The sequence below is a fragment of the Diaporthe amygdali genome (genome assembly GCF_026229845.1).
Source record: "Diaporthe amygdali strain CAA958 chromosome Unknown NODE_8_length_1307975_cov_65_857355, whole genome shotgun sequence".
In the NCBI taxonomy this organism is placed as follows: domain Eukaryota; kingdom Fungi; phylum Ascomycota; class Sordariomycetes; order Diaporthales; family Diaporthaceae; genus Diaporthe; species Diaporthe amygdali.
The window spans coordinates 876,081-898,801 of record NW_026517028.1 but is presented as its reverse complement, the minus strand read 5'-3'; the positions used below and the strand labels follow the sequence as shown (position 1 = coordinate 898,801).

General features: G+C 53.5%; 7 protein-coding genes across 7 annotated transcripts; 4 read left to right on the top strand and 3 right to left on the bottom strand.

Moving 5' to 3' along the window:
• Positions 1-804: 804 nt before the first annotated feature.
• On the bottom strand, positions 805-2,458 carry J7T55_013515 (glycosyl hydrolase family 76; the record flags this gene model as incomplete). Its single annotated transcript, XM_053141318.1, has 5 exons — positions 805-1,368; positions 1,438-1,679; positions 1,734-1,929; positions 2,020-2,273; positions 2,374-2,458. 5 exons carry the CDS (start codon positions 2,456-2,458, stop codon positions 805-807), a joined length of 1,341 nt encoding a protein of 446 aa, XP_052995856.1.
• A 1,090-nt stretch (positions 2,459-3,548) lies between these two features.
• On the bottom strand, positions 3,549-5,607 carry J7T55_013514 (uncharacterized protein; the record flags this gene model as incomplete). Its single annotated transcript, XM_053141317.1, has 2 exons — positions 3,549-4,658; positions 4,858-5,607. The coding sequence occupies 2 exons, from the start codon at positions 5,605-5,607 to the stop codon at positions 3,549-3,551; spliced, it is 1,860 nt and encodes a 619-aa protein (XP_052995855.1).
• Positions 5,608-7,438: 1,831 nt separating this feature from the next.
• On the top strand, positions 7,439-8,742 carry J7T55_013513 (gtp cyclohydrolase-2; the record flags this gene model as incomplete). Its single annotated transcript, XM_053141316.1, has 2 exons — positions 7,439-8,641; positions 8,695-8,742. The coding sequence occupies 2 exons, from the start codon at positions 7,439-7,441 to the stop codon at positions 8,740-8,742; spliced, it is 1,251 nt and encodes a 416-aa protein (XP_052995854.1).
• A 984-nt stretch (positions 8,743-9,726) lies between these two features.
• Positions 9,727-10,338, top strand: J7T55_013512 (uncharacterized protein; the record flags this gene model as incomplete). The annotated part of the gene is made up of 2 exons (XM_053141314.1): positions 9,727-9,784; positions 9,875-10,338. The coding sequence occupies 2 exons, from the start codon at positions 9,727-9,729 to the stop codon at positions 10,336-10,338; spliced, it is 522 nt and encodes a 173-aa protein (XP_052995853.1).
• A 959-nt stretch (positions 10,339-11,297) lies between these two features.
• Positions 11,298-13,000, bottom strand: J7T55_013511 (uncharacterized protein; the record flags this gene model as incomplete). The annotated part of the gene is made up of 4 exons (XM_053141313.1): positions 11,298-11,862; positions 11,964-12,405; positions 12,495-12,719; positions 12,994-13,000. The coding sequence occupies 4 exons, from the start codon at positions 12,998-13,000 to the stop codon at positions 11,298-11,300; spliced, it is 1,239 nt and encodes a 412-aa protein (XP_052995852.1).
• A 2,085-nt stretch (positions 13,001-15,085) lies between these two features.
• J7T55_013510 (uncharacterized protein) lies at positions 15,086-20,211 on the top strand (the record flags this gene model as incomplete). The annotated part of the gene is made up of 2 exons (XM_053141312.1): positions 15,086-15,345; positions 15,417-20,211. 2 exons carry the CDS (start codon positions 15,086-15,088, stop codon positions 20,209-20,211), a joined length of 5,055 nt encoding a protein of 1,684 aa, XP_052995851.1.
• Positions 20,212-21,625: 1,414 nt separating this feature from the next.
• J7T55_013509 (uncharacterized protein) lies at positions 21,626-22,309 on the top strand (the record flags this gene model as incomplete). The annotated part of the gene is made up of 1 exon (XM_053141311.1): positions 21,626-22,309. The coding sequence occupies one exon, from the start codon at positions 21,626-21,628 to the stop codon at positions 22,307-22,309; it is 684 nt and encodes a 227-aa protein (XP_052995850.1).
• Positions 22,310-22,721: the final 412 nt, after the last annotated feature.

The window sequence follows — 22,721 nt, the reverse complement described above, 5'->3', positions numbered from 1 at the left end:
CTGCGCTTACGACCATGGGTGTAGATCATCTCGTCCCTCCCACGATGAGTATCCACCTTTCGTGGCTCTGGGGCCAGATCTAAAATCCATAGTTTATTTCAACGTCTCTCGCACTTCTCGCACTCTTCCTAGCGGGGTGATCGAGCCACCAATGAAGATTTGCAATAATAAAGTACCGAGCATTGTCGGTGACTGGCTGCGTCGCATACATGTGCGGCAGCCAGTCCGATATCGTGGGACCCATGTCCCGTCACAGACGGCCCTTCCGCCTTGAAACGGCCCTAGGTGACAGCCCCCGTCGACGTCGTCAGCAGCTGTCACAAATCCATCATCTGATGTTTGAGCGTCAATGACCTCATGGTTCGTGATGGTTTCGGACACGCGGCGAAGTGGATCATCGAGTCTCGCTGCGTTACCTTGGAGGTATAACAATACGATTTATTGTATGCTCTAGCTCATCCCGCGAGTGCCAGCGGTTATGTAGGACCCTCTGCGTCTTCCTCCTTGGGCAGACAGGCCAATTATATGCCACTTTAGCAAAAACTTGTGTTATGAACACATCAAAAAGCAAGATATCAACGCCTCTCTCGTAGAGATCTTTCCCAGTAGTAATTCAGCATCCCTTCCGTGACGCCGTTGTCCAGCCGCTCATCACACAGCTGCTGTGCTTGAAGCACTTGTAGCATCGTGGCCCAATCCTTGCAAACATTGCCTCATCACACATTATCAGTCCCAAGCAGCCGCCAAGAGCATAGACCAAGAAGCGAATCCAGAAACTGCTTTGTCGCGCAGATCGGGAGTAAATTAAATGCCCGTCGACATCCATCCAAAGGTGCCGGCAGCGGCGGCCAAGACTAGGATGGTGAGAATTGATGCACCGGCCTTGTCACCCGTGGTTGGTGGCCTCGTGTCTCCCGTGAATGTGTCGGATGAAGAACCGGCGTTGTTGTTACCAACACTTGTGCCGCCCGTGGAGTTGGTCACGGGTGCGGCAACTGATCCGACCATCAACGACGACACAGCGCCCAACACGTTCATGGATTGCCCGGCGCCTACGCTTCCATCAAAGGTGCCGCTGGACCATTGGAACCCGCACTGAGTGCCCGACGATCCTCCTGTGCACTGGCTTATGGCTGCCTTTGTCGAAGTCTCCAGGACGTTCATGATCTGATCGTGCGTAAAAGGTGCAATCTGTGTCATGGTGGCCAACCATCGGTGGACGTAGCCTTTGAAGCTGAGCATGTCGGTCGTGCAAGTCATGTGCTCTTCACACGCCACTTCGTATGCTATATTGTTGGGGAAGAAGACTTTGATGGTCGCGTCCAGGAGTCCTTGTACTCGTGACTTCCAGGTCTCGTCGCCATTCGTCTACACGGAGGTCAGCAGTCTGTACTTGCACCACCTAAATTTTTGGGGGGATGGGGGGGATATGCGTACATAATTGTACATGTGGGCGGCGCCGAGCAGGAAGACGCCGTTGTTGTACGAGAACTGGGCTTTGTTTATGTCGGTGCAGTTAGTACCAACATGGGCACCATCGTAGATATTGTAGTCTGCGTCCATAAATCCGACACCTCGGACCCAGTCCCAAGTCTGCTCGGCCCAGTCGGCGTAGGTCTTGTTGCCAGTATAGCGGGCCAGTCGTGCGCCGAGGTTGAAGAAGCAGCCGTTCGCGATGCCTAGAGACTTTTAGCACTTTCTACAGCCATATCCGCCGCGGAAAGGCAACTCACTGTTTTTGTAATCGTATCCGTTGTTGGACAGAGGGATTTGCCAACGCAGACCACCGTTGCAGGTGTTGTCGTGCCTCACAGGATCTGCTTGTGTGTTGAAGACGGCTTGAGCGAGGGCTAGCCACTGAGGCTGGTCGGAGGGCGGATTGGGGAAGTTGTTTTCAGCAGCGGTCATGGCGGACATGCCCCAGAAGCCCTACACGCAAGGTTAGCATTACGATTCGGCGGGGACGAGGCATTCCAGGGCAGGACTTGCCTGGTCATCATTACCAAGCGATGCAGTGACGTTTGGAGGCATGTAATCTCGGTTTGGCCCGACCTGGAAGAGCATGGCGTCCGTCACGACATCGTTGTAGGTGGTGTCGCCGGTGAAGTGCCAGTAGTCTATCATTGCGCCCCAGAGGGCGCCCGCCTCCCACCAGTAGTAGTCACCAGCAGGAGGAGGGCCGGGCAGAATACCAGGAGTTTGACCTGAGAGGTTTCCCTTGTAATAGCTCATAGTGTCGTGGGCAAGTGATGAAGCAGCACTCTTGATGGCATCTGCGGGTGAGCTGTCAGAACGATGCCACGATACCAAGGAGGACCAAGAGCTGGGCGCCAATGTAGCCAAGGCGGGACGATGTGCGGGAGGACGACGTACCGTTGCTGTCAATGGAGTAAGCCGCATGGGCGACAGGAGCAAGGGCGGGGAGCGCCAGAGCGGCGCGTAATGCGAAAGACGACATATTGAGCAGAGTTGATGATGGCAGAAAACGAGCGACGATAGTAAAAGCGCTGAGTCGGGTTGTAAGGAGGAGGTTTTGAGGCAGCTGTGCGTGCCGGGGCAGGGGCGAATACGAGGATTTGCGTGTGGTGCGCTTAGTCGTAAGTGCTAAACACCAACGCCTCGTCAGAACAGCACGGCGGTGCTAGATCGTGCACATGAGACGGCCGATGTTGAATGTCGACAAATGCAATGCAGTGCAGTATATGGAGTGTTGCAGCAGAGACCGAGATCGAAATAGTGGGTCGATGACAACCGTGATGGCCTGGCCTGGTGAGGTTGTTGACGCGGTGGAGTCAATTGTGAGGGAGGCGGAGGCGGAGGGAGAGGAAGGGGGAAGGGAGATTTGACGCTTGGAAAGTTGGACAGCCAAGTACGAGAAAGGGGAACGAGAGACACTGGCACGACTGGGTGATGACTACGTTACGGGACGGTCACTCGGATGTAACTAACCTTATTATTTTGGGTGCCACTCTACCCGACGCTCACCCAGCACGACCACAAGAAACCAGCGTTCCCAGGAAAGGCTGGAAGGTCAGGGACCGAGAACAGGTGACTGGCTGGCAGGCTGGGTGGCTGAGAATTTCCCCAAGCGCCCAAGGACCTGCCCTCCACCTTGCTCTCATTCCTGACGGCGTCATTCGTCTGGTGCTATCTAATCAAATCCAATCAAAGCGCCGTTGGACTGTTTATGCTTCGCACTTCCAAGTTTCGCCATCCCTGCACCCGGGGCCCTGGCACCTCGCCTTGGCACCTCGCCTTTTCCCCAGTTGCGTCCCTGCATCACATTGAGCAAGATGAACACTCCCCACTGGAGTATGAAACTTGTTACTACAAACAGATGGCTACTACTGTTGGCTATGCTCCGTCATTATACCCATCGCCCCAATGTCCAAGCTTTACACCTCCCTCCAGCATGCACCATCTGCTAACTATATCCAGTACACCAAGATTTGCCAAAAAAGCTTGGACACGCAGCCGATGGGCAAGTCGGGAAGCCAAGGGCCTCCACTGTGGGCCCTGCCCTACTTGCAAGTCTGGGGGTGGATCCGTCATTCCTCGCTTCGAGGCCGTCGGTTCCCCGGCCGCCAGACGTCCATATCGCCTCGTTCAACCCCATCGAATTGATAGCTGCCTCTATTGTAGCCACCTTTGCTACCTTTCGTGCCACCCAGCCTTTGTTGCGAGTCTCTCGGAATCTCGCTGGCAACTTTCGTGATCGAGCCAGAGTCAACCCCTGTATGGGTGGACGACATTTGTTCTAGCGAGACAAAGGTGCTGTTTTCACTCCCAACCTCTGCTTGCCTGTTCAACACACCTATACCTGACTCAGGCTTGGCAAAGTGTTGTGTCTCTTCGACATGATGTTGTCCTCCGTCTTGTCTTGAGGCTGGCGATTTCATGAACGACGTGGGGCTTTCCTTTCCACGGAAATGGTGGATTGAGTTAAATTCCCCCATCTTTTGTGGTCGGCCGACACCTTCCTGGGGAGATCCAGGTTTTGGTTCTTCAACTTCTTCGGCGTTGTTTCGAGATCCAATTGTTGAAATACTCAGGTCCTCTATCCCTGAGTTGATATTGCCACAGTCGTCAATTTGAGATTCAGGTGTGTTGCTCGATATGGCCCAACGCATATCATGACCATCCTTCTTGAGAAGCTCGATATCCACCAGCCAGGGCCATTGAATCCAAGGGAATTTACCGCCATCCTTTTTGGTCAAGCACTTCACTGAGATGGCCCAGGCCGCGTTGACAAAAAGTGTCTGCTTTCCTTTCTGCACGAAGTTCTCATCACCAGCGCAATGGCTCGTGGGGACACAGCGCGTTTCTACAAGGTCTTGTGTCATTGAAAGAGCTTGGTTTTCCTGCTTTTGTTGGGTCCCTGTGGCGATGTTTTTCACCGACATCAGCTCCTTTCTGTTGGTTATCGCCGAGAGCCTGGTGTCCTGGGTCGCGTCGTTCGGCTGCTTACTAGCACTCCCATTGTCTCCTTGAAGAATGCATTCGTCCTCCTCACTTTTGAGGCTCCATTCAACCCACGTCGCTCCCCACCCTCCGTGGTTGTGACCAAAACAATGAAGGCGAGGTCGGGCTCTCGCAACCGCGTTGAAGAGAAGCTCACAGCCTCGAAAACGCTCCGGTCCCGGGTCCGAGATGCCCAACTGCAGTACTTGGAGTCAGCTTATAAACCCCTAATGAAGGAAGTGCCCAAGCAAGAGAAATTCAAGATGAATCATGTACATAACCTTGACTATAAGCTGTGCCACCATAGAGACTTGAATATCAAGTGCTGAGGCAGCTCATCGTCACGGCAGATGTACTTCCTTAGAAAGGAACAAATAGCCTGGGAAAACTACTTACCGGTGGCCCATGAGTAATAACTAGATCGACGTCCTCGTCGATGAGGAACTCATGCCCGTTTTCTTGCCCGTACTGGAAAGCGCGGTACGGGCTACCGCGCTTTCCCTTCTCGCCTTTTCCACGACTGGGTGTGTATGGGCTTGCGTACACCTTTAGCTCAGCCCCACTTCTCAAACTGAAGGTATGATGCCCCTCGTTGAGGACTTCAAAGCCGTATCTCTCGAGGGCCTTCCTTGCATCCCCGCGATTCCCAAACAACTCGGTGAGTTGATCAACATCTTGGACTCCTTTTCTGACCGGCCAGTTATTGTAAGATGTGTCCCCTTCGTCCCAGAACCGGCTCTCGTCGAGGCTGCCGTCGTGGTTCCCCGGAATCACCAGCTTCAGCGGCGCGTCTACCTCACAGAGCACTTGGCCAACGTACTTGTATTCCTCTATGAGAGAATGCCGGGTAATGTCGCCGCAGAGTATCAACACGTCGGCCGACTGGCCTTGGGTTGCTTCGTTGATGCGATCGCTGCTGTGCGTGTCGCTGATTATCAAGAAGCGGGTGCTGACATGGTCCTTCGAGACTCTGGTCTCGCTTTGATCCTTTATCACCAATTTCCCTATAGCAAGGGTGTCAAGGTTGTTTCCGGAGGGTGTCGGCACCGAGGTCGAATGATGTTCCGATTGTGCTTCTGTGATGAGTTGTTGATTGTGATTAATTTCCGGTGCAACGTGAGGTACAGTATTGGACGGGTTGTCCATCTTGAAAGACGAGGCATGATCCGGATTTGGTGTCACGGCCATGCCCATTTACCTAAATGATATACACGGAGTCCTGAATATTCATCGCGTAATTCTCTTTTTTCAAACTTACTTCCAAAGTCTTTGGATTCATTTATACAGATTCACACAATTTTTTTCAATTTACATCATTTAGCCCCATAACCAGTATTGACAATCAATGTCCATTTGCGCTGTTGAAAGCACTTGAGCTTATGGACACCTGGAAGGATATTATGTATGGCAGCTTTCGGCATCTTCGATAGTGACGGCGCTGGTTGAATAATTGGTGTTCTTGGCCGCTTATTGAATTCACAAGCACGGGCAATGTTTGTAATTTCGTGCAATTTTTCTGGTCTAGTGGCACACAAACAAGATGCTAAGAGTTTTTCTGGGCGTTTTCCTCGATTTTCTTTGCCGACAATGTCCAGATTCTTGATTTGGTCAGCTACTCACATCAAGTCTGTCGCACAGCTTACAAGCCGGGCACTTTGGTCCGGATGCTGCCGGAGTCTACTACGCGAATATGTCACGGCGCAAAGAAGACTATCTCTGCGCACTCATTCGTTCAAGTTGCCGCGAATCAGGAGCTCTAGATCTACATGATCTTCTGCACGATTGATGAGCGGTACAGCCGTAGATTTGAGTTTTTATGTGGTATTTTGCATCTTAAGACCACCCTGCCAAGAACCTCTGTGTCATCCGGCTCGGCCGAAGGCATGCCTGGTTCGATGCAAACTCAGATGCCGAGTTTCATATACCCATGACTGTATGAGAGCCATGTGTGTGCATTAGTGCCTTGACTATGTGCATCGCAAAGCGGACTATTTCATGTCGTTTTCGGACCGTTCTCCGTTGGTGCTCGAACTACGTTCTAGACATTTACGGTTTACTTCCATCGCAGTGTGGGAGAGAACGGGCATTTCACAAAGTCTGTGTGATGTCACACCCCGGACTACGACCATGTTGTGGCATAAGAAGCGTTGCCTTGACTTGAGAATTCTTATATAAACTATAATTGTGGTTAGGTTGAGTTGTGACGATTTGAGACCTTGGTTAAATTGAACAGAGCACGAGGTCTAGTTTCTAGTTGATTTTGGGACGATGTGCCTGAGGAGATAAACTTAGGTGTTTTTCTTTGTTCATGCCCGCAGAATACCTCCACGTAGCCGACATATTTAAGTATTATCGGGAGTCGGCCATTTTCCACTAAGGGTCTTATTGCGAGGATGGGTATGTGTTGTATTGAGTTGTATGGCTGTCAGCCAGCGGGAAAAGCGGGCCCATGCTGGACCCCGAATGTCGAGCGAGACTCGGAGGACCCATAGCCTCGGCGGTTGGGGCCCTGACCGACCACGGCGGATAGAAGCCGGTGGGTAATTCTGCGCCCGTTCGTCATCATCCGTGGCCCTGACTAATACTGTAATAATACTTACTTTCGAGTCAGCCTGAGGGGACAAGTCTTCCGCCGCCCGACTGCTTCGCCAATTACTAGCCTCTAGACTCTAGACTCTCGGACTATTATTCTCTACACCCTCATGGACGAACACCTTTGTGAATGAAGAACTCCTTCCAACGCTTCCGCGCTCTGCAACCTGCAAACGTCGGGCCGTGCCCACCAGGCTCGTGTGAACCTCGCCGGCCTTGCGACGACTCCTGAGCCGGTGCGTGCTCGCCCCACCGAACCGCACAATCCGATCGGCGCAAGTCCAACGGCGCATACTTGAACACGACGGCACGGAGCGATCCTGATTCCTAGGTACAAGAGGAGCTGCCCTCAGTTCATACAGAATCGGTATCATCATTGCAGAGTATGCCTGGCATCGAGCCGCCCGAGAAGTCCGGCCTGGCGGGTCAATGGCGGAACCGAGGCGACGACACCGCAACCACCAGGCTGCCCTCCTTCTACTCCCCAAGGACCACTCCCCGCGATAGCGACAGTGACGTCGACACCGACGTCCCTGACGCTGCGCTCGATGGCCAAGCGCCAGCAGCCCAGACACAACAGCCCCCAACCTCCAACCCAAATCAAGACGAGGCCCGTATAGCTGAGCCACCGCCATCTCTCCTCAGCCCGTCATTCACCCCTCCCTCAACACCAGGCACTGCCACGCCTCCTACGTCTGTTTCTTCCGTCACTGGCGCACCGGTCGGGAAGCCACCCACCACTCTGCGCCCAGCACGCGCCGTACCTGTCGATTCTACCCTTCCCGACTCCACATCCGGCTGCGGTACCAAGCGCCCGCGCCTCGTCGAGCGCTTGCCCCAGGTCGAGTGCATCGTCCGGGCGCGCATACCCACTGTCGCAGGCACAGAGATGTTCCTGCACTTGTACTCAAACGATGTCGACAATAAGGAGCATCTGGCCATTGTGTTCGGGGAGAACATACGGAGCAAGAGCTTGGACGCTCCCCGGCCGGGAGAGACGGAGAACGACCGGATGGTGCGCGGGGCTTACGTTGGGAGGCTGTACCCTGGACGCACAAGCAGCGGTATGCCACAAGGCCAGTCCGAAGAGAGCGAGGCACCCAAGTCACAAAGCGGCAGCGACATTCCCCTTGTGCGCATACACAGCGAGTGCTACACGGGCGAGACGGCATGGTCGGCACGGTGCGACTGCGGCGAGCAGCTCGACGAGGCGGCCAGGCTGATGTCGCTGCCTTCGAACAAAGCCGGCGGCATCATCATATATCTGAGGCAGGAGGGGCGGGGTATCGGTCTAGGGGAGAAGCTTAAGGCGTACAACCTGCAGGATCTCGGGTCGGACACCGTCGAGGCGAACCTACTGCTGAGGCACCCCGCGGATGCGAGAAGCTACGGTCTGGCTACTGCTATGCTGGCAGACCTCGGCCAGAAAGACATCAAACTGTTGACGAACAACCCGGACAAGATCCGGGCGGTGGAGGGGCCAAACAGGGAGATAGTGGTCAGAGAGAGAGTCGAGATGGTACCATTGAGCTGGAGGGGCCGGGGCGGCTTCAGGAGCAAGGAGGTGGAGGGATATCTGAAGACCAAGGTACGTAATGCTTCCCTCAACCCGTGGAATTCCATGCTGACTGTAAATCCAAGATCGAGAAGATGGGACACATGCTCGATATGGACTCGGGGTCACAGTAAAACACACGCCAAAATAAAGACAAATAAAACGGAGATGTTGAAGATGTTCAAATGTATTAATGTACATAACCCACATTGTCTTTGGGAAGCTCGACTATTGTTCAGCATATACCCAGGAAAGATTAGACAATTGACACTTCGCCGGTCCCCCGGAAGAGGATGGCTGTTGCCGGCACCCCTCCCATATATTCATGTGAGACAGCGATGGATAACATGAGCTTGATTTTGCAGAGTGAGTGAGGATAACCATACGCTTAGCTCCACCTCGAACGGCGTGAAGCTGTATTTGCTACCGACAACGAGTCTCACTGTACTTGTGGAAGGCTGTTCTGAGATTCGGTCGATATAGTGCGCCCGCGCAGGTGGTATAAAACCGGTTTTGACGGTACTGAGGCTTCTGTCCTTCCTTCGAATGATGGATTTCGGCATACGAGCGTGCCAATTCTACTCCTCTACTCGATCGGCATGTGCAAAGTGCCGTGATATCTACTTGACACAGTCTTAACAAGCCCCGTATGCGTTGCGTGACGTCCCTCATGCGACGCGACTTGGGCAGTGGCTAGGAAAGGAAGGTCAGAAATCACATTCTGGAATAGGACCCTGGTAGCCAGTGATGCGACGCTGGATCCTGCCGCGCCACTGGCCGGAGCCGTACAGGGGCGACTTTGCCCAGACAGTCCGTCAGCATCGCGGGCGGCAGCCTGGCCACAAAGCACATGCAGGCCACGTTCAGCTGCAACCTCAACTCCACTTGGGGATGTCTTGAGGGAAATCTTATGAACGCCCCCCTGCACATCTGCATGCACAAGTTGTGATCTCTACTAAGTGTATATATGTGGGATCGACTGGACTTGGCCTCGAGATCCCGAGGAACAACTCTACCCCTCTCTTGCTTGATGCTATGCCAACAAACATATTTTGAACCTTGGCCTCTTGCCATCATTCAGAACTAAATATTCATCCAAGCAATTATACTGTGTAACCATGCATTTCCAAGCTGCCCTATCTGTTGCCATCTTCGGCGCATCGGCGTTTGCCGATGGTAAGTCACCCGTCACCGCCAACTATAATGCATTATATACAACCACCAGGTGCACTCTGTCATGACTGACAACCCCACCCACACTTACAGTTTCGCCCCGGCAAAACAGCTGCGTGATGTGTACAGAGCAGGTCCCCGAATGCCCAGTCTGTCCCGCCAACCAGGAGTGCTTCATCAGTGACCCGGCCGATTGCACCGAGTGCCCACAGGCCTACTGCGCCGTCAACGCCGCCGACGCGACACCGACGCCGACACCAATCCTCGGGAGCACCAGCAGTAGCAGCGCCGACTTCAGCCTGCCCACCATCTCGGAGAGCGAGACTGCTACGGCGTCGGCAACGACGACTGCGGCGTCGGGCTCGACTACCGCGTCAGGTTCATCCTCCACTGGTGCGAGTGGCGAGAGCGGTAGCGCCACGGCCACGGCCAGTGCGCCGGGGGCGTCGTCGTCCGCGCCGAGTAGTGCATCCGGAAGGAACGCCGACGTGGGTGGGATGCTGAGAGTTGCGTTGTTGGTTGCTGTGCCAGTCTTGGGCTTTCAGGGGCTCTGGTAGGCTGCCTTTGCTGATAGTTTGCAATTTGTATTTGGCGTCGGGCCCGGAGATCCCGAAGTGTTGTGCTGAGGTACCTCACCTTCGAATGAAACATTTCTCACTGCGACATGGGACGCAACTCTCGGGTCGTTCGGTGATGGCGAAGACGGGAAGCTTTCTCGTTTAAATGTGACGAGACGATCAGGTGATTGTGAGACTCAAACCTAGGTGTATTCGCGAATCGGAGGATCGAGATGGGCAAGTCTTCATTTGTGGGCTTACAGATTCAGATCAGGAGTTGGAATGGCTGAGCTGTATTTACACTTTCGCTCAGGCTTGGTGCGAGTTTCAACATCGAACTGAAAGGACAAATAATTACGCCGGCAGCTCTCTTTGCGATTGCGAGCAGTTACGTCCCACTCACCTTGGTCCTCAGCTGGCGACTGAGCTTGGATTTAGATGTGTCCATGAGGATCAATCTGGGACCCTTCTTCAATGAAATAGTCTGAGTCAATTAGCGCGTTCGTATTTTCTTGGGTCTGTGTGAAAATTCTGAATAGTCCTGTCTCTTGAGCAATTACGAGCCTCAGTCGGTATTAAGATCGCGCCCAGACTATTGACTAGGCCTCAATTTGTGCTGAAATATGTCCCGTCAAGACATACTATAAATAGCAAATGCGAGAGTCAACACATCAGTCTCTTGCTATGTACGAATTGCACTATCTTCCTTCCTAGAGCCCAAACTACTCAAGCGCTATAGACTTTCGTCACTAGACAATTCAATATGGCACCAGAATGAGTGATCAAGATTACTATTAGCGATCCAAGTCTCTAGCACTAGGTACGTATCCCATTGATGTGGTACGCGAATATGCTAAAAGTACATACTCGAAGATTATCCACACCTCGTTCAGACGCTTGCGTGGGATCCGCGAAACCGTGCCCAGCAGCTGAGGTTCGTGGGAGAATGGAAACTCCGCTCAACCCTTGGGTCGAAAATACTCGTACAGGCCCAACCTGGACCGGTCAATGTCCACCACGTCCAAACTCGGTGTCCGTCTCACTGTAGCTGCAGGCGGGCGCTTCACCTTGGTTCGGCCTCGTTCTTTGGGCTCGTCATATTCCTCGTCAAGAGTCTGCAGGCTCCTCCTTGATGCGGCGGATGACACCGATGGCCTCGTTTTGGCGGTGAAGTCATCATCGGCATTGACTTCATGTGTTACCTCTATGGTAGTCGTGTGCAGGATGCCACCCATGGGCGGAGGGTTGCCCTTTCGTTCTGTGGTAAGCGCGCCCCGATCAGTCATTGCACCATAAACCCCATACGCTCCTGTGCCGTTCTTCCCGCCGTGGATGGTCGTGGCAAGTTGACGTGGGATGATTTTGCTGATGAGCTGTCGGCATGGGGGTAGATTTAGGCAGATCACCGCGCTGAGCATTTCGATGAGAGACCAGGATATGGCAGGGGCTATATCCCATGAGAGGTCGGCCGTGGGTGCAAACTTCCGGACGTATCTTATTCGGATGACGCTTGTGAAAAGTGAACTGAAACAAGATGATTAGTCGTTGCTAATGTGGCAATACAAGCTGTGTTTCGAGGTCGTAGGATGGGATGATGCAAGGAACTTCAAAGAGGGGATGCTTACAAAGACCCAAGACTGAACACAAATGCGAGCATGATTCTCTTCCTCTTTGAGAGTTTCAGCTTCCACAACTCCGGTAATGGCATGACCAAAATGGCGAAGTGCTCTGCTATCCCGAGTATAGCGCCTGCAAACCCGATGGCATTGAGGTCTAGGCACTGGCCTTTCTGGCGTATATCCCAGGATGCAGAAACCGGAGAACAACGTAACAAAATGAGGAAGTAGAAGATGGTCTCTTGCACTACCATCACAACTATGCCGTAGCGAGCCGTGAGGTTGATCCATCGTTTGGGGAACACTCGCAGGTACAAAGCGAGGAGCGAGATCTTAGTCAAAAGCTGATCGAGGATGTAGAGCTGCTGACTGATCCAGTATAACCGTAAGAGAGGGATGGCATTCCGGGGGTCAACAACCCATACGTGTACACCGAAGCCGAGGAAGGAACCTGTCTTAGTAGTGAGCAATTGTAAATGTATGTGCCTGAGAGGGCAAGAAAGACAGCGAGTGGGGAGGAGGAGGAAGATCCGAACTCACTTGCGAGCTGAACAGCGCCGACCGCTATCAAGGCGAGCGTGGCCAGGAGGGCGAGGTAGTCGTCAACGCCCAGCGTGGAGGACTTGTACCTCGCATACCACCGCAGTCCAATACTTGGGATTGCAAGAGCTATCGCCAGGAGAGCCAGGACCTTGAGGAAGGTCACTTGTGACTCGACAAACAGAGGAGAACCATGACAGATCTGCTCCAAGGCATTCTCGCCAACTATGATGAGAGTCAGCGACGGCCAGATTCACAAGGCTCTACAGAATCACAAAAGACTCACGGATCTGGTCGGGAACTTCGCATGACAGCCGTGTGCATCCCGATAGGGTCGTGAGCAGCGTTGCATTGGTACAGACGCATGAGTTAAGCTGCTCGACACTGGCTAGGCAGCTAGCATCCGGGAGAACATTGAGGAAGCACGATACCTAGTGTCATCTGCATCAGTCCACTGCAATAAAGTGAGCAGAAACGGCATGTCTCCTGTACTACTTACAGCGCATTGCGGAGTTTGCTGTATAAGCTGGCCAACTGTCTGCCCACTAACAAGGGCCGAGAAGCACAGCAGCCACGAGAAAGCTGTGATATGAATCCTGAATATCATCGCCCCGTCATTGGTGCAGACAAAGAAAGGTTTTGATTGTCATCGACTCGTAGGAATGTCGAAAACACATCCGTAAAGAGACTTCTCAGGGTAGACCGGAGGGGAGGCTGGGGGTCTTAAGGTCTGGATCTGAATTCGGCCACGCCGTTGATGCGACTACTAGGTGCACTCCACGGTTATCATCCGAGGGAATCTTGGTTGCCATTGTGAGACGGATGTCCGGAAAGGTTTAGGAAAGATCCAGCGATCCTTAAGGCTATGTTACCGTGGAAGCAGTGCAAGGGCTAGAGGTCCGGTTGGTCGGCGAACAGGTGGGCTTCGGAGCTCGTACTGAAAGAGGATGACAGCCGGGTAATCATATAAAATATGCTATGTTTCAGCGAGGACACCCTCCTGTTCGCCGCGGTGTTGCATGGTTCATGTGTTCACGGCGAGGGATGCGGCCCTGGCTCTAGTGTGTGATCTTGTCCGGGTTGGTAATGCTGGGCTTGCCACCGTATTGCACCTGGGCCACTTCAGAACTAGTCTACCCAGAATTCTCGGTAGATATCAGCCGCCAATAGAGTGGGCATGCAACTTGGGATGTCGTGCATTAGTGAGACATGTACCAAGATCTAAGGGGAGAGGAGTATTGGGAAGATGAAGTAAGCTTGAGTTACCCTTCAGGGCTATAGACAGAACATGAACTCCCAGAACCGGAATTTGGCAGTCGAAGACAAGACAAGACGGCCTCGACGCTGTCTTTTTTTTGTTTTCTGTTGCAACGAACGGTTCGGCCGTGACACTTTGGGGAGCAAGGCTCGACCTTGATCGGACGCCTCCGAGTCACGATGCAGACGCACGCGTGGTGCATTGAAGGCATGGTGGTCATAAGATGCCTCAACATCTTGTAGTGTTTCACAGAAGGACCCAATAGAAGGAATATGGAATTTGATTCCCTGGATTATGGTTCAACAGTATGGTTCAACGGTAAGGAGTTGATGAGCAGATCACGGCGCGCCTTACCGGTACCGACATCGACGAACCGGAGCGTGGTAAGGATGGTAGGACTGAAACACGCTCCAGCACGCTTAAGTCCATGGCGATCATGCAGTGACATGATTGACAGGACGTGGAATCGTGGCGCGGCAACTCTGAACCGAACCATGGGTGTCCTTTTAAGACAGAAGAGACAGGGAGGGTGCTGTTCGCGGATGGCCAGGCACGGCAGTTGAAGATTGGATGGACGTTGAGTGAGGTGATATAGATGTGACTCTTCTCTATTGTCATGGACCTAGGCAAAGTGAGGCTCTGCTCAAGGCTGGCAGGGTAGGTAAGGGGCCTTGTTTGAGGTGAGCCCGCTGACCGGGGATGCTCGCTCCCGGCAGAATGGCAGGCTCGCCTGAGAGAGGTTGATCGCCAGAAGGGAGCACAGACGGTGCATCGTCCTCCCGAGTCCGCTCTCTGATGCGAGTCGGTAGAGACAAAGTCTATTACGCATTGTATCCCGAGATTTGGAAGCCTTCTAGAACCCCTGTGTCTACAGGTTGGGCTGGGGGGATGGTGGGGAGAACATGGCCCTAACCCTTTTAATGCTCCAATTCAACAGTAGGTAGAGCAGCTAGCAAGCAGGTAGTCTAGCTAGGCACGCTAGGGTCCTTGACTGGTGCTGGACCCATCTAAATTGGCTGCCGCGTGACCCCGCGAATCCATCGAGAGCTAGGCTACCAGACGCGGCGCTGCTGCCGAACTTTATTTTACGCGACAGCAATAGCGGCATAGACAGTCGACAAGATCACATTTCATCGCCTTGACAGCCGCCAAGGCACAGATTTGAGCTCTACGAAGACACAATAACGGGTCTCTGTGTTCCCAGCACAACGCAATGCTCGGAATTTCCGCATTCAATTTGAGCCCCAACTGGCTTCGTCGCTGAATGTCACACTTCGCCTGCTGATCGCCTCGCAGGCTGCACCTCCGCAGCTCCAGCTTGCGAACCGAGAAAATGGACAGGAATATGCGACTCCGCCTTGTTGTTCGCCGGCATGGCTTACCAGAAGCCAGAGTCCTTTTCAACGTCCCCCTAGACAACGATCCGACGATCGCGCAGCTCGTCGAGCTTGTCAACGAGTCCATCCCGCTCGAGAGCGATGACTGGGGCCTTGACGACTACACTGTTGAGCTTCGCGCCGAGGACGGTCACGCCTTTGAGTGTTTACACTTCCAATCTGTCGCCAGCATCCTAGACAAGGACGATGAAATCTTGTACGTTCCCCACTGCCTATCAAACACCCTATGTTTGCATTGAGATCGAATACTGACTTTCGCGGCGGCAGCATTCGACCGCTGCTGACCAATGACCTGAAGAGGCGCCGACTCAGTGGCAGAGACCAGATCTCCAGCGGTGGCCAACACCTGATCGATGGCGTACCATTCGGCCGCCCTCGGCTCAGAGCCCCTCGAGGCCGGCCCGCTATCCATATTGCCCCGAGAAAGCGGCGGAGATTGACCTACGACGGAGATTTCGAACAGGACGAATCCGACGACGGCGAACCGGACGAGGATGGGGATGATGGATTGGACGGCGAACATTTTGACTCGAGGCATGATCAAGAGGAAGAGGACGAACCGCTTCTACTTACACAACATGGCGAGCCAGAAACAAGGAAGGACAGCCGGCACGTGCACTTCCCTCGCAGCGTATTTGCGAGTGCCGACTTTGAAGACACAGATGTCCAGGGCGAATCAAGTGAGAATGAAGACACTGAGGCGGAAGACGACCAGGATGAAGATGTGTCTGAGCCAGACTCAGAAGATCTACGTGAGGAGCTGAGGGGTCTTGTAGAGGAAGCATCTGGGAGTCGACCCGCTGAGGAGAACCATGAAGGCACCATACGCTCTCACACTCTAAGGGGCGGTGCTGATAAGAGGCCATCCGTTCCGGGTGAGGTTAACGACTTTGGCCCCTTCGCTGAGGAAGACTCTGAGCATGAGATCCTAACGCAGCTAAGCACTGGCTTTCGCAAACGATCCGTCCATGACGCGTCCGACAGAGTTATCGCAATTCGATCTGCTTTCCCGGCTGTGTCAGGCGACGTGTGCGAGAAACTCCTTATCAAGCACAACTACGATGTGGGTAGCGTATGGAAAAAATTGGCTCAGCAGCTCAAGCCGCGACTCGATCTCGCACAAACAATGGTATTGAATACCCAATTAGAGCTGCCCGACGAGATTATGGTCATCTCGTCGCCGCTCAGCAAGCCAGCTGAGGCGCCTGGTGAAGTCAGCCGCATTGGGAACGAGGAGGACGACACAACAGATGAACCTTCCTCCTCTGATGAGGATGAGGGTGAGGAAGATGACGAATCGAATGCACACGTATCATCATCTGAAAGTGAGGACGACGACGAGAGCAGTGACAGCGACAGCGACACGAGCGCCGAAGACGACACCGCACCAGCGCCTCCGTCTGCAGCGAATGGCACCGATAGTACCGATTCAAGCAGCGATGACAGCGACTCGAGCGATGACGAGAGTGAAACTGAAAATCATGCTGCCGGTCTCATGAAGAACGTCAAGGGTGGAAAGCAGGCTAGCAGTGGTGAACATCAAAGCTTATTCGGTGCAAGAGCCCGTCTCAGCTCCGGTCGAAGTAACAGGCGACCGCGAGGTGTCATCGAATCCTCGCCTACAAGCAGTCGTGCTACTAATACAAAATCCCTTGCCGGGCATGGCGGTACCATACTACCCACTAGAGGCACTGCGTCACTAGCTTCGACAGATAGTTCATCATCGGATAGTGATAGCGAGGACAACAGTGAGGACGACAGCGAGGAAGACAGCGACAACGAAAGCGACGACGACAGTAGCGAGAATGGCGAGGTCGATAGTTCGGAATCATCTTCAGACTCGTCCTCAAGCAGCGACTCAAGCTCGGAGTCGGAGTCAGATGCTGAAGTTGCCACGCCATCCAAAACCAGGAAACCGACACCTTCGTCACAGAAGGGAACTACAGCAACAGCATCTGTTGCTAAACTTGGCATCCTGTCCGCTACAGCTCAATCATCTCTGCAAACACCTGTGCCTCCGGGTCAAGGCTTGACCAAAACTCAAAGACGCAACGCGCGAAGGAGAGTCCAAATGGCAGCAAAGAAAGTTTCTGCGAGCGTCGGGACTCCGGAAACAACCGCATCACAAGATACCGACTTGATGGCGAAGAAGCACGCATTGTTGCAGTCACTGGGTGTTTCTCTGAGTGTCTCAAAGAATGGTGATGAGACCGCTGCAGACCAGAGTCCTAGAACGTCTCCTGGCAACCCCTCAGAGGATTTAAGTAAGAAACAAGAGGATCCAGATGCTTGGAGACAGAAGATCTCGTACCGTGCGGTAGAGTGCGTCAATGAGGGTGTAGAACTGAGCGAGCCTCCGTTTCCCTTCGTACAGCGCTGGGACTCATCACAGCGTCGTGGCAAGAGAAAGTCACGAGACGACTCGCAATTCTACAACGGATGCAACCAGCACAGTTCAAAGAAACGGAAGTGTGACCAATCAACGAGACGCCTCGTGGACGACTATAGGGAAGACGCGCTTACATTCTCCTTGAACCAAGATGTAACGTTGAACTATGACGACGAGCCTGTCAACCTAGACGAAAGCAGAAAGCATCTTGAAAATGCTGATCCTGATCATACTCCAGAGACAGACGAGGACGATCTTCCATCTTTGCCGATGGACATGTCTGCACTCCCCCAACTCAGCTCAGATGACGTTCAGCCTGGGTTGATCATTGCATGGAAGCAGCTTTTGCTCAACAAGGCCAACAACTGGCAGCCACAATTAAGCAACTTTATGACGGCTGTTGTTACCGAGGCTGAAGACGGTGGATATTTCCAGGTCCAGCTCGCAAAGCGAGACAGAGATGTCGACAGGAACGAGAAGGAGTACGACAATGAAGGAGAACGAATCTATGCGAAGTTCGAAGTTCCAGATGATGAGGAGGAGGAGAACGATGAAGCAGACCTGGGCTTTCGGGACATATCATTCGCAGAGATGATAGATCCACGCATCGTCCAGCGGTCTTCCTCCTCCGTCACCGAGACCGAGACTGCGCAGCCACTGAAGCAAGATGTCGAGGTAGCGGACAGTCAGCCCAGTCACAGGGTCGGTACGAAGAACCTTAACGGCGATATCTCGCATGGCAATAAGTCAGCTAGCAACGGTGACCAGTCAAAGAGCATGGATACGGAGCAGGATGGCCAAGTCCAAGAGGTCACTGAGATGGATCTGGACAGCACCGGCGGCCTTATCACAGCAGAAGACAGTTTCGTTTCTGAAACGAACCACGAGGTGATCGCGGACAACGAAATCGCCGCTGGAGCACAGTCTGAGACCTTAACCCAAGACGTCACCATAAGTGAAGAACGCCGAGATGAAATCAGCCAGCTCATCAACGAGGGGGGATTTCGCCAAGGTGTAAGATCATCCATCGACCAGTTGGCATTCCTTGCGTTTGGCAGTCCATCCCGGCAACTGGAGGAGGAAGCATCCTCGATGCTTCCTTCTCGTCAGTTGCAGTCGCCACAGCGAGCATCGTCGGAGGATGCGCCGTCTGAGTACGGCTCCAAAGATCCTTCGCAGCTAGAATCGCATATGCCTGCTGTTGTGCCTGTTCTGGATAACTTCCATTCGGCCCCTCAATCTCCTAGTCAGCTGGGTGCGAACCCAGACGATGCACTTGTGGATGAAAACGCGTTTGGTCCTGCTTCTCTCATGGGAAACGTAGACTATCCTAAAGTGGACATCTCCTTCACAAGTCAAACAAGCGCTCGCAGTGGACGACAAATCGATCCAAACTTAATCTCACATTCAGACGACTTAGGCGAACGATTGCCTGATGATTCAGCCATGATGGATGGCTTTGATGACGATGATGCCCCATTGGCAAGCTCGAATGCAGCGGACACACGACGGACGCCTACACAGGAAGCTTACAATGACGGTTTACTGCATGCCGAGAATGCAATGACGCCTCTCATGCCGTTGGACTCTATACATCTTGATCCTGAAAGCAACGATGCCCCGGCCTCGGCCGGTTCAGCCTCAACTGGTTCTTCGAGTATTTTCGTTGACTTCGAGCTCCTAGGCTCTCAGCCGGCCACGACCAAGTTCAGGGAGCAGATCAAGGAAGAGACCGCTAGTTCGCAAATCAATTTCAAGGGTGAAAAGGCCTCTCAAAGGACCCAGGGGACGAGTGGGCTGCCTAACATCCATGAATTACTCTCTCCAGCAAGCGCAAGGTCGATATCCCCGGGAAACAGCAGGAATGATAGTATTAATGGTACTCCAGCGTCGCAGCGAAGTCACCGGAATGGTCGCTCTACACGTTCGCAAAAGGTCAACGAAGAGCAGAGTGTTTCTCAGCGGACACGTCGGAGCAGTCGCCTGACAAATGCTAATTCTAGCCCTCCTGTGGCAACGAAGCCGGAAAGCACGAGAAAAGGAAAGAAGCTCAGTAGCAAGGGGTCCCCTACTCCTAATGGCAAGCCCAAGTCATTCATCGCCAGTTTCGATGCATCTGTCTCTCCGCCAGCACTCTCCAAACTACGCCAGCAGCCGGGCCGGCCCTCTTCAAGCACACAAGGAGACAAGGGCCCGTTCACCTCGTCGCCAAAATTAGGCTCGAAAACATCGACCAACGATGGCTTGAGTCGGAAACGAAAGGCCAACTCGCTCATAGTATCAGCGGGCTCGCAGATCGGGCCGCGCTGGACTAGTAGCTCCGAACCAGAGAGCGAAAGCGGAGAGGATAAGATACGGTTTAAGCCACGGGTTGACTCCGATCCTGAAGACCCGTTCGTGGAGAGCACGGCGGTGAGGCACGCCGACGACTCCTCAGATGGGGAACACCATGACCCGGCCGCCGGCAGTGTCCCCAGCACTATCAATAAGCTGGCAGCAAGAAGGACAACATCGTCGAGGGCGACAAGGGGTACCAGCATGCCCGTCGCGGAGACAGATGAGGCCGAGGACGGTGTGAATGGGGACCGGGTGCCGAGCACATATCAAGGGCCGGGTGGAGGAAAGGCGTCCGCTGGGAGAATCGGTGGCCGTCGGTCTGGTAGTAGGTTCTAGGAGAATGCATGCCCGATCCAGTAGAGCCAGGGCCGTGGTGGGCGGACGACATGACTTGAGTGGTTTGGATACCTTTTTATTAGGCTGGATAACTCTTGTTGGATTTCTAAGTATTCATAGTGAGGACGGAAAACATGAGGACGACCGAAGTCTGTCCTTCTCTTCCACTGCATGTCACAACCAAGCTCTGGATATCTTCATATCAATACGATCAATAACGTCATTCGTCTGATGGGTATGCTTCCATGTCTGTCATCAGCGCGTAGCGATCTATTAGATCTCACATGGGGGATGGCCCGCATCAGAAGCTTCTGGTTCGTTGGCAAGACGTGCTTCTGAGTTGCTTCGGATGTCACATGGCTCCAGGCCTGCTCTTACTGATGACAAGTGCCGAGCCTCGCGATTTTGTTCGAGGCTTATCCCAGCTGTGAGTTGGAGTCCTAAGCTTGGCGAGTGCATATTATCACCTGGTATATAGGGCTTTGGAGGACATTTTCTTTGTTCAGGATTTTCTCTAGCAGGTTTCCAAATCCAGCCGGTAAGGTGCGGTCGATTCGGTGGGAGTGACTTGTTCTGGAGGAGCTCAGTCAATCAAAGCCCCTGCTTCCCCACTAGGGCGTGCAGCTGTCTGTAGGGGCTTGGGAAACAGACAGCCAATCGTTTTACACAGGCGCGTGTCTGCAGGGGTTCGCCCGCGCCGCTAAAGTGCCATCCCAAAGAGAAAACTTGAAACAATTCTGAAGTGACAAAACTTTGTCGTCCAGTCTTGCACCCTCCAGGCAGCATGGTTGTGACGGTGCTTCCAGCTGCAGGGAGGGGACAGGTACATCGGTGGGGATCCCCCTTCTGAAGGTGGGCTTTGGAAGTTGTGGGTGAAGCTTGAAACGCACGTCCGTCAATCGCCTGGCTGCGATGCATTCCCTGCTGCCCTCCCATGCGCTAGGCAGTTGAGCTGGAGGTTTCGATCGAGGGTGGTGCTTGACGGGTTTGGGCCTTGGTTGGGCGACGCAAGGGAAGGGGGCGAATGTGCGAGTTGGGATTGATACTGCAAGACGCGCCGGGTGGGAGGGTCGAGCTGTCTGTCGCACTGCCCTTCATTATACGTACATGTTTGCTCTTTAATAAGCTTTCGCCAGTGACTGTATCCGAGTCACTGCTGGACAATGTTCCTGACGAATTTCTTGTATTCCTTCATTCTCTTGTTCTTTGTTCGACGGGCTTGAGGCTCTCCCATATTTTCAAACTCTTGGAATCAAAGTCGGTACATTAGAGGCCCAAAGCCGGAACTACCTGCAATAATCTCAAACCACAAATTTGGGTTTCTGGAGTCAATTTTCTGGCCGCTGGATCTCGTCACACCACTCAACTCCTTCGGATATCCTCCCCTGTACCTCTTGTGTAATAAACAGCCGAGATGCTGGCCATCTCTCTCCTCCCGGCCCTTCTGGCCCTGGCAGACCTGGCCATGGCCGGCCCATTCACATTCCCATCTCAGCCGAGTCTGAGGCATGTCACCCTGACGGCACAAGATGGTCGGCCCATGGTCCTCACCATCACACAAACGCGGACAGCAACAACCACAGCGACCTTGACGCCAACAACCATCCTGGCACCTTCGGGGCCAAGAAGAACAGGGCGGCCTGAGGAGGCCGAGCTGGAACTCAGGGAAAACGTCTTTGCGCCCACGTCCTCAGACTCGTCGGACTCGTCGGACTCGTCGTCAGACTCGGGATCTTCTTCCTCATCCTCATCCACGTCTTCGTCAGCAGACGAGGAAGACAGTAGCGCAAGTTCCGCCGATGAGACCGCTACAAACGCACAAACACCAGCACAGGCAGTAGCGAAGGCGCAAACAACGCCCCCGCCGCCAAAGAATGACCCCGAGGTGGCCTCTGCCCTCGCGCAGCAGGGCTACAGCCAGGTTACTTATTACTCCTGCGTGACAAGGGACGCGACACTCACGCACTGCGGGTGGCACGTCCCTGTTGTCAAGGCCAGCAGCGCTGCTAGTGGGCGCCATGGTGACGTTGGAAGATTAGCGGGAGCGGCGTTGGCTGCAACGCTGAGTGTCGTGCTTGGGAGCCTGGTGATGTGGTAGATGGGAGATATGTCGTGGTTTGAGCTACGGGACTCAGTAGAAGCCGCTTTGCGACCTACCTTTTTGCGTGAGGTGCGGTTGAGAAATCGCTGAGTCGCTAGAGGAAGCTCGGGTGTTCTGCCACATGGCACGAACGTCGTTACCCGATCCTCTCAATACAGGATCCGGAGGTACAATGCGTGGAGATTCTGGGAAGTCATGTATTAGATTCGTACAGGTCATTTGGGAGCCTGGAGCTGTCAGTATACCCGCCTCGCTTTGAGGCAACCTGATATTGTATTTGTTTTTGCTCTTGAATTGGACAGACTGAGGCCACAGCCCCAAAGTCTCGCATAAAATGGTGTTTGCCATTTGATTTTCACATCTCTCTCTTGGTAAATTTCTGCCATATCTCAAGTGCTCATGTTTGATT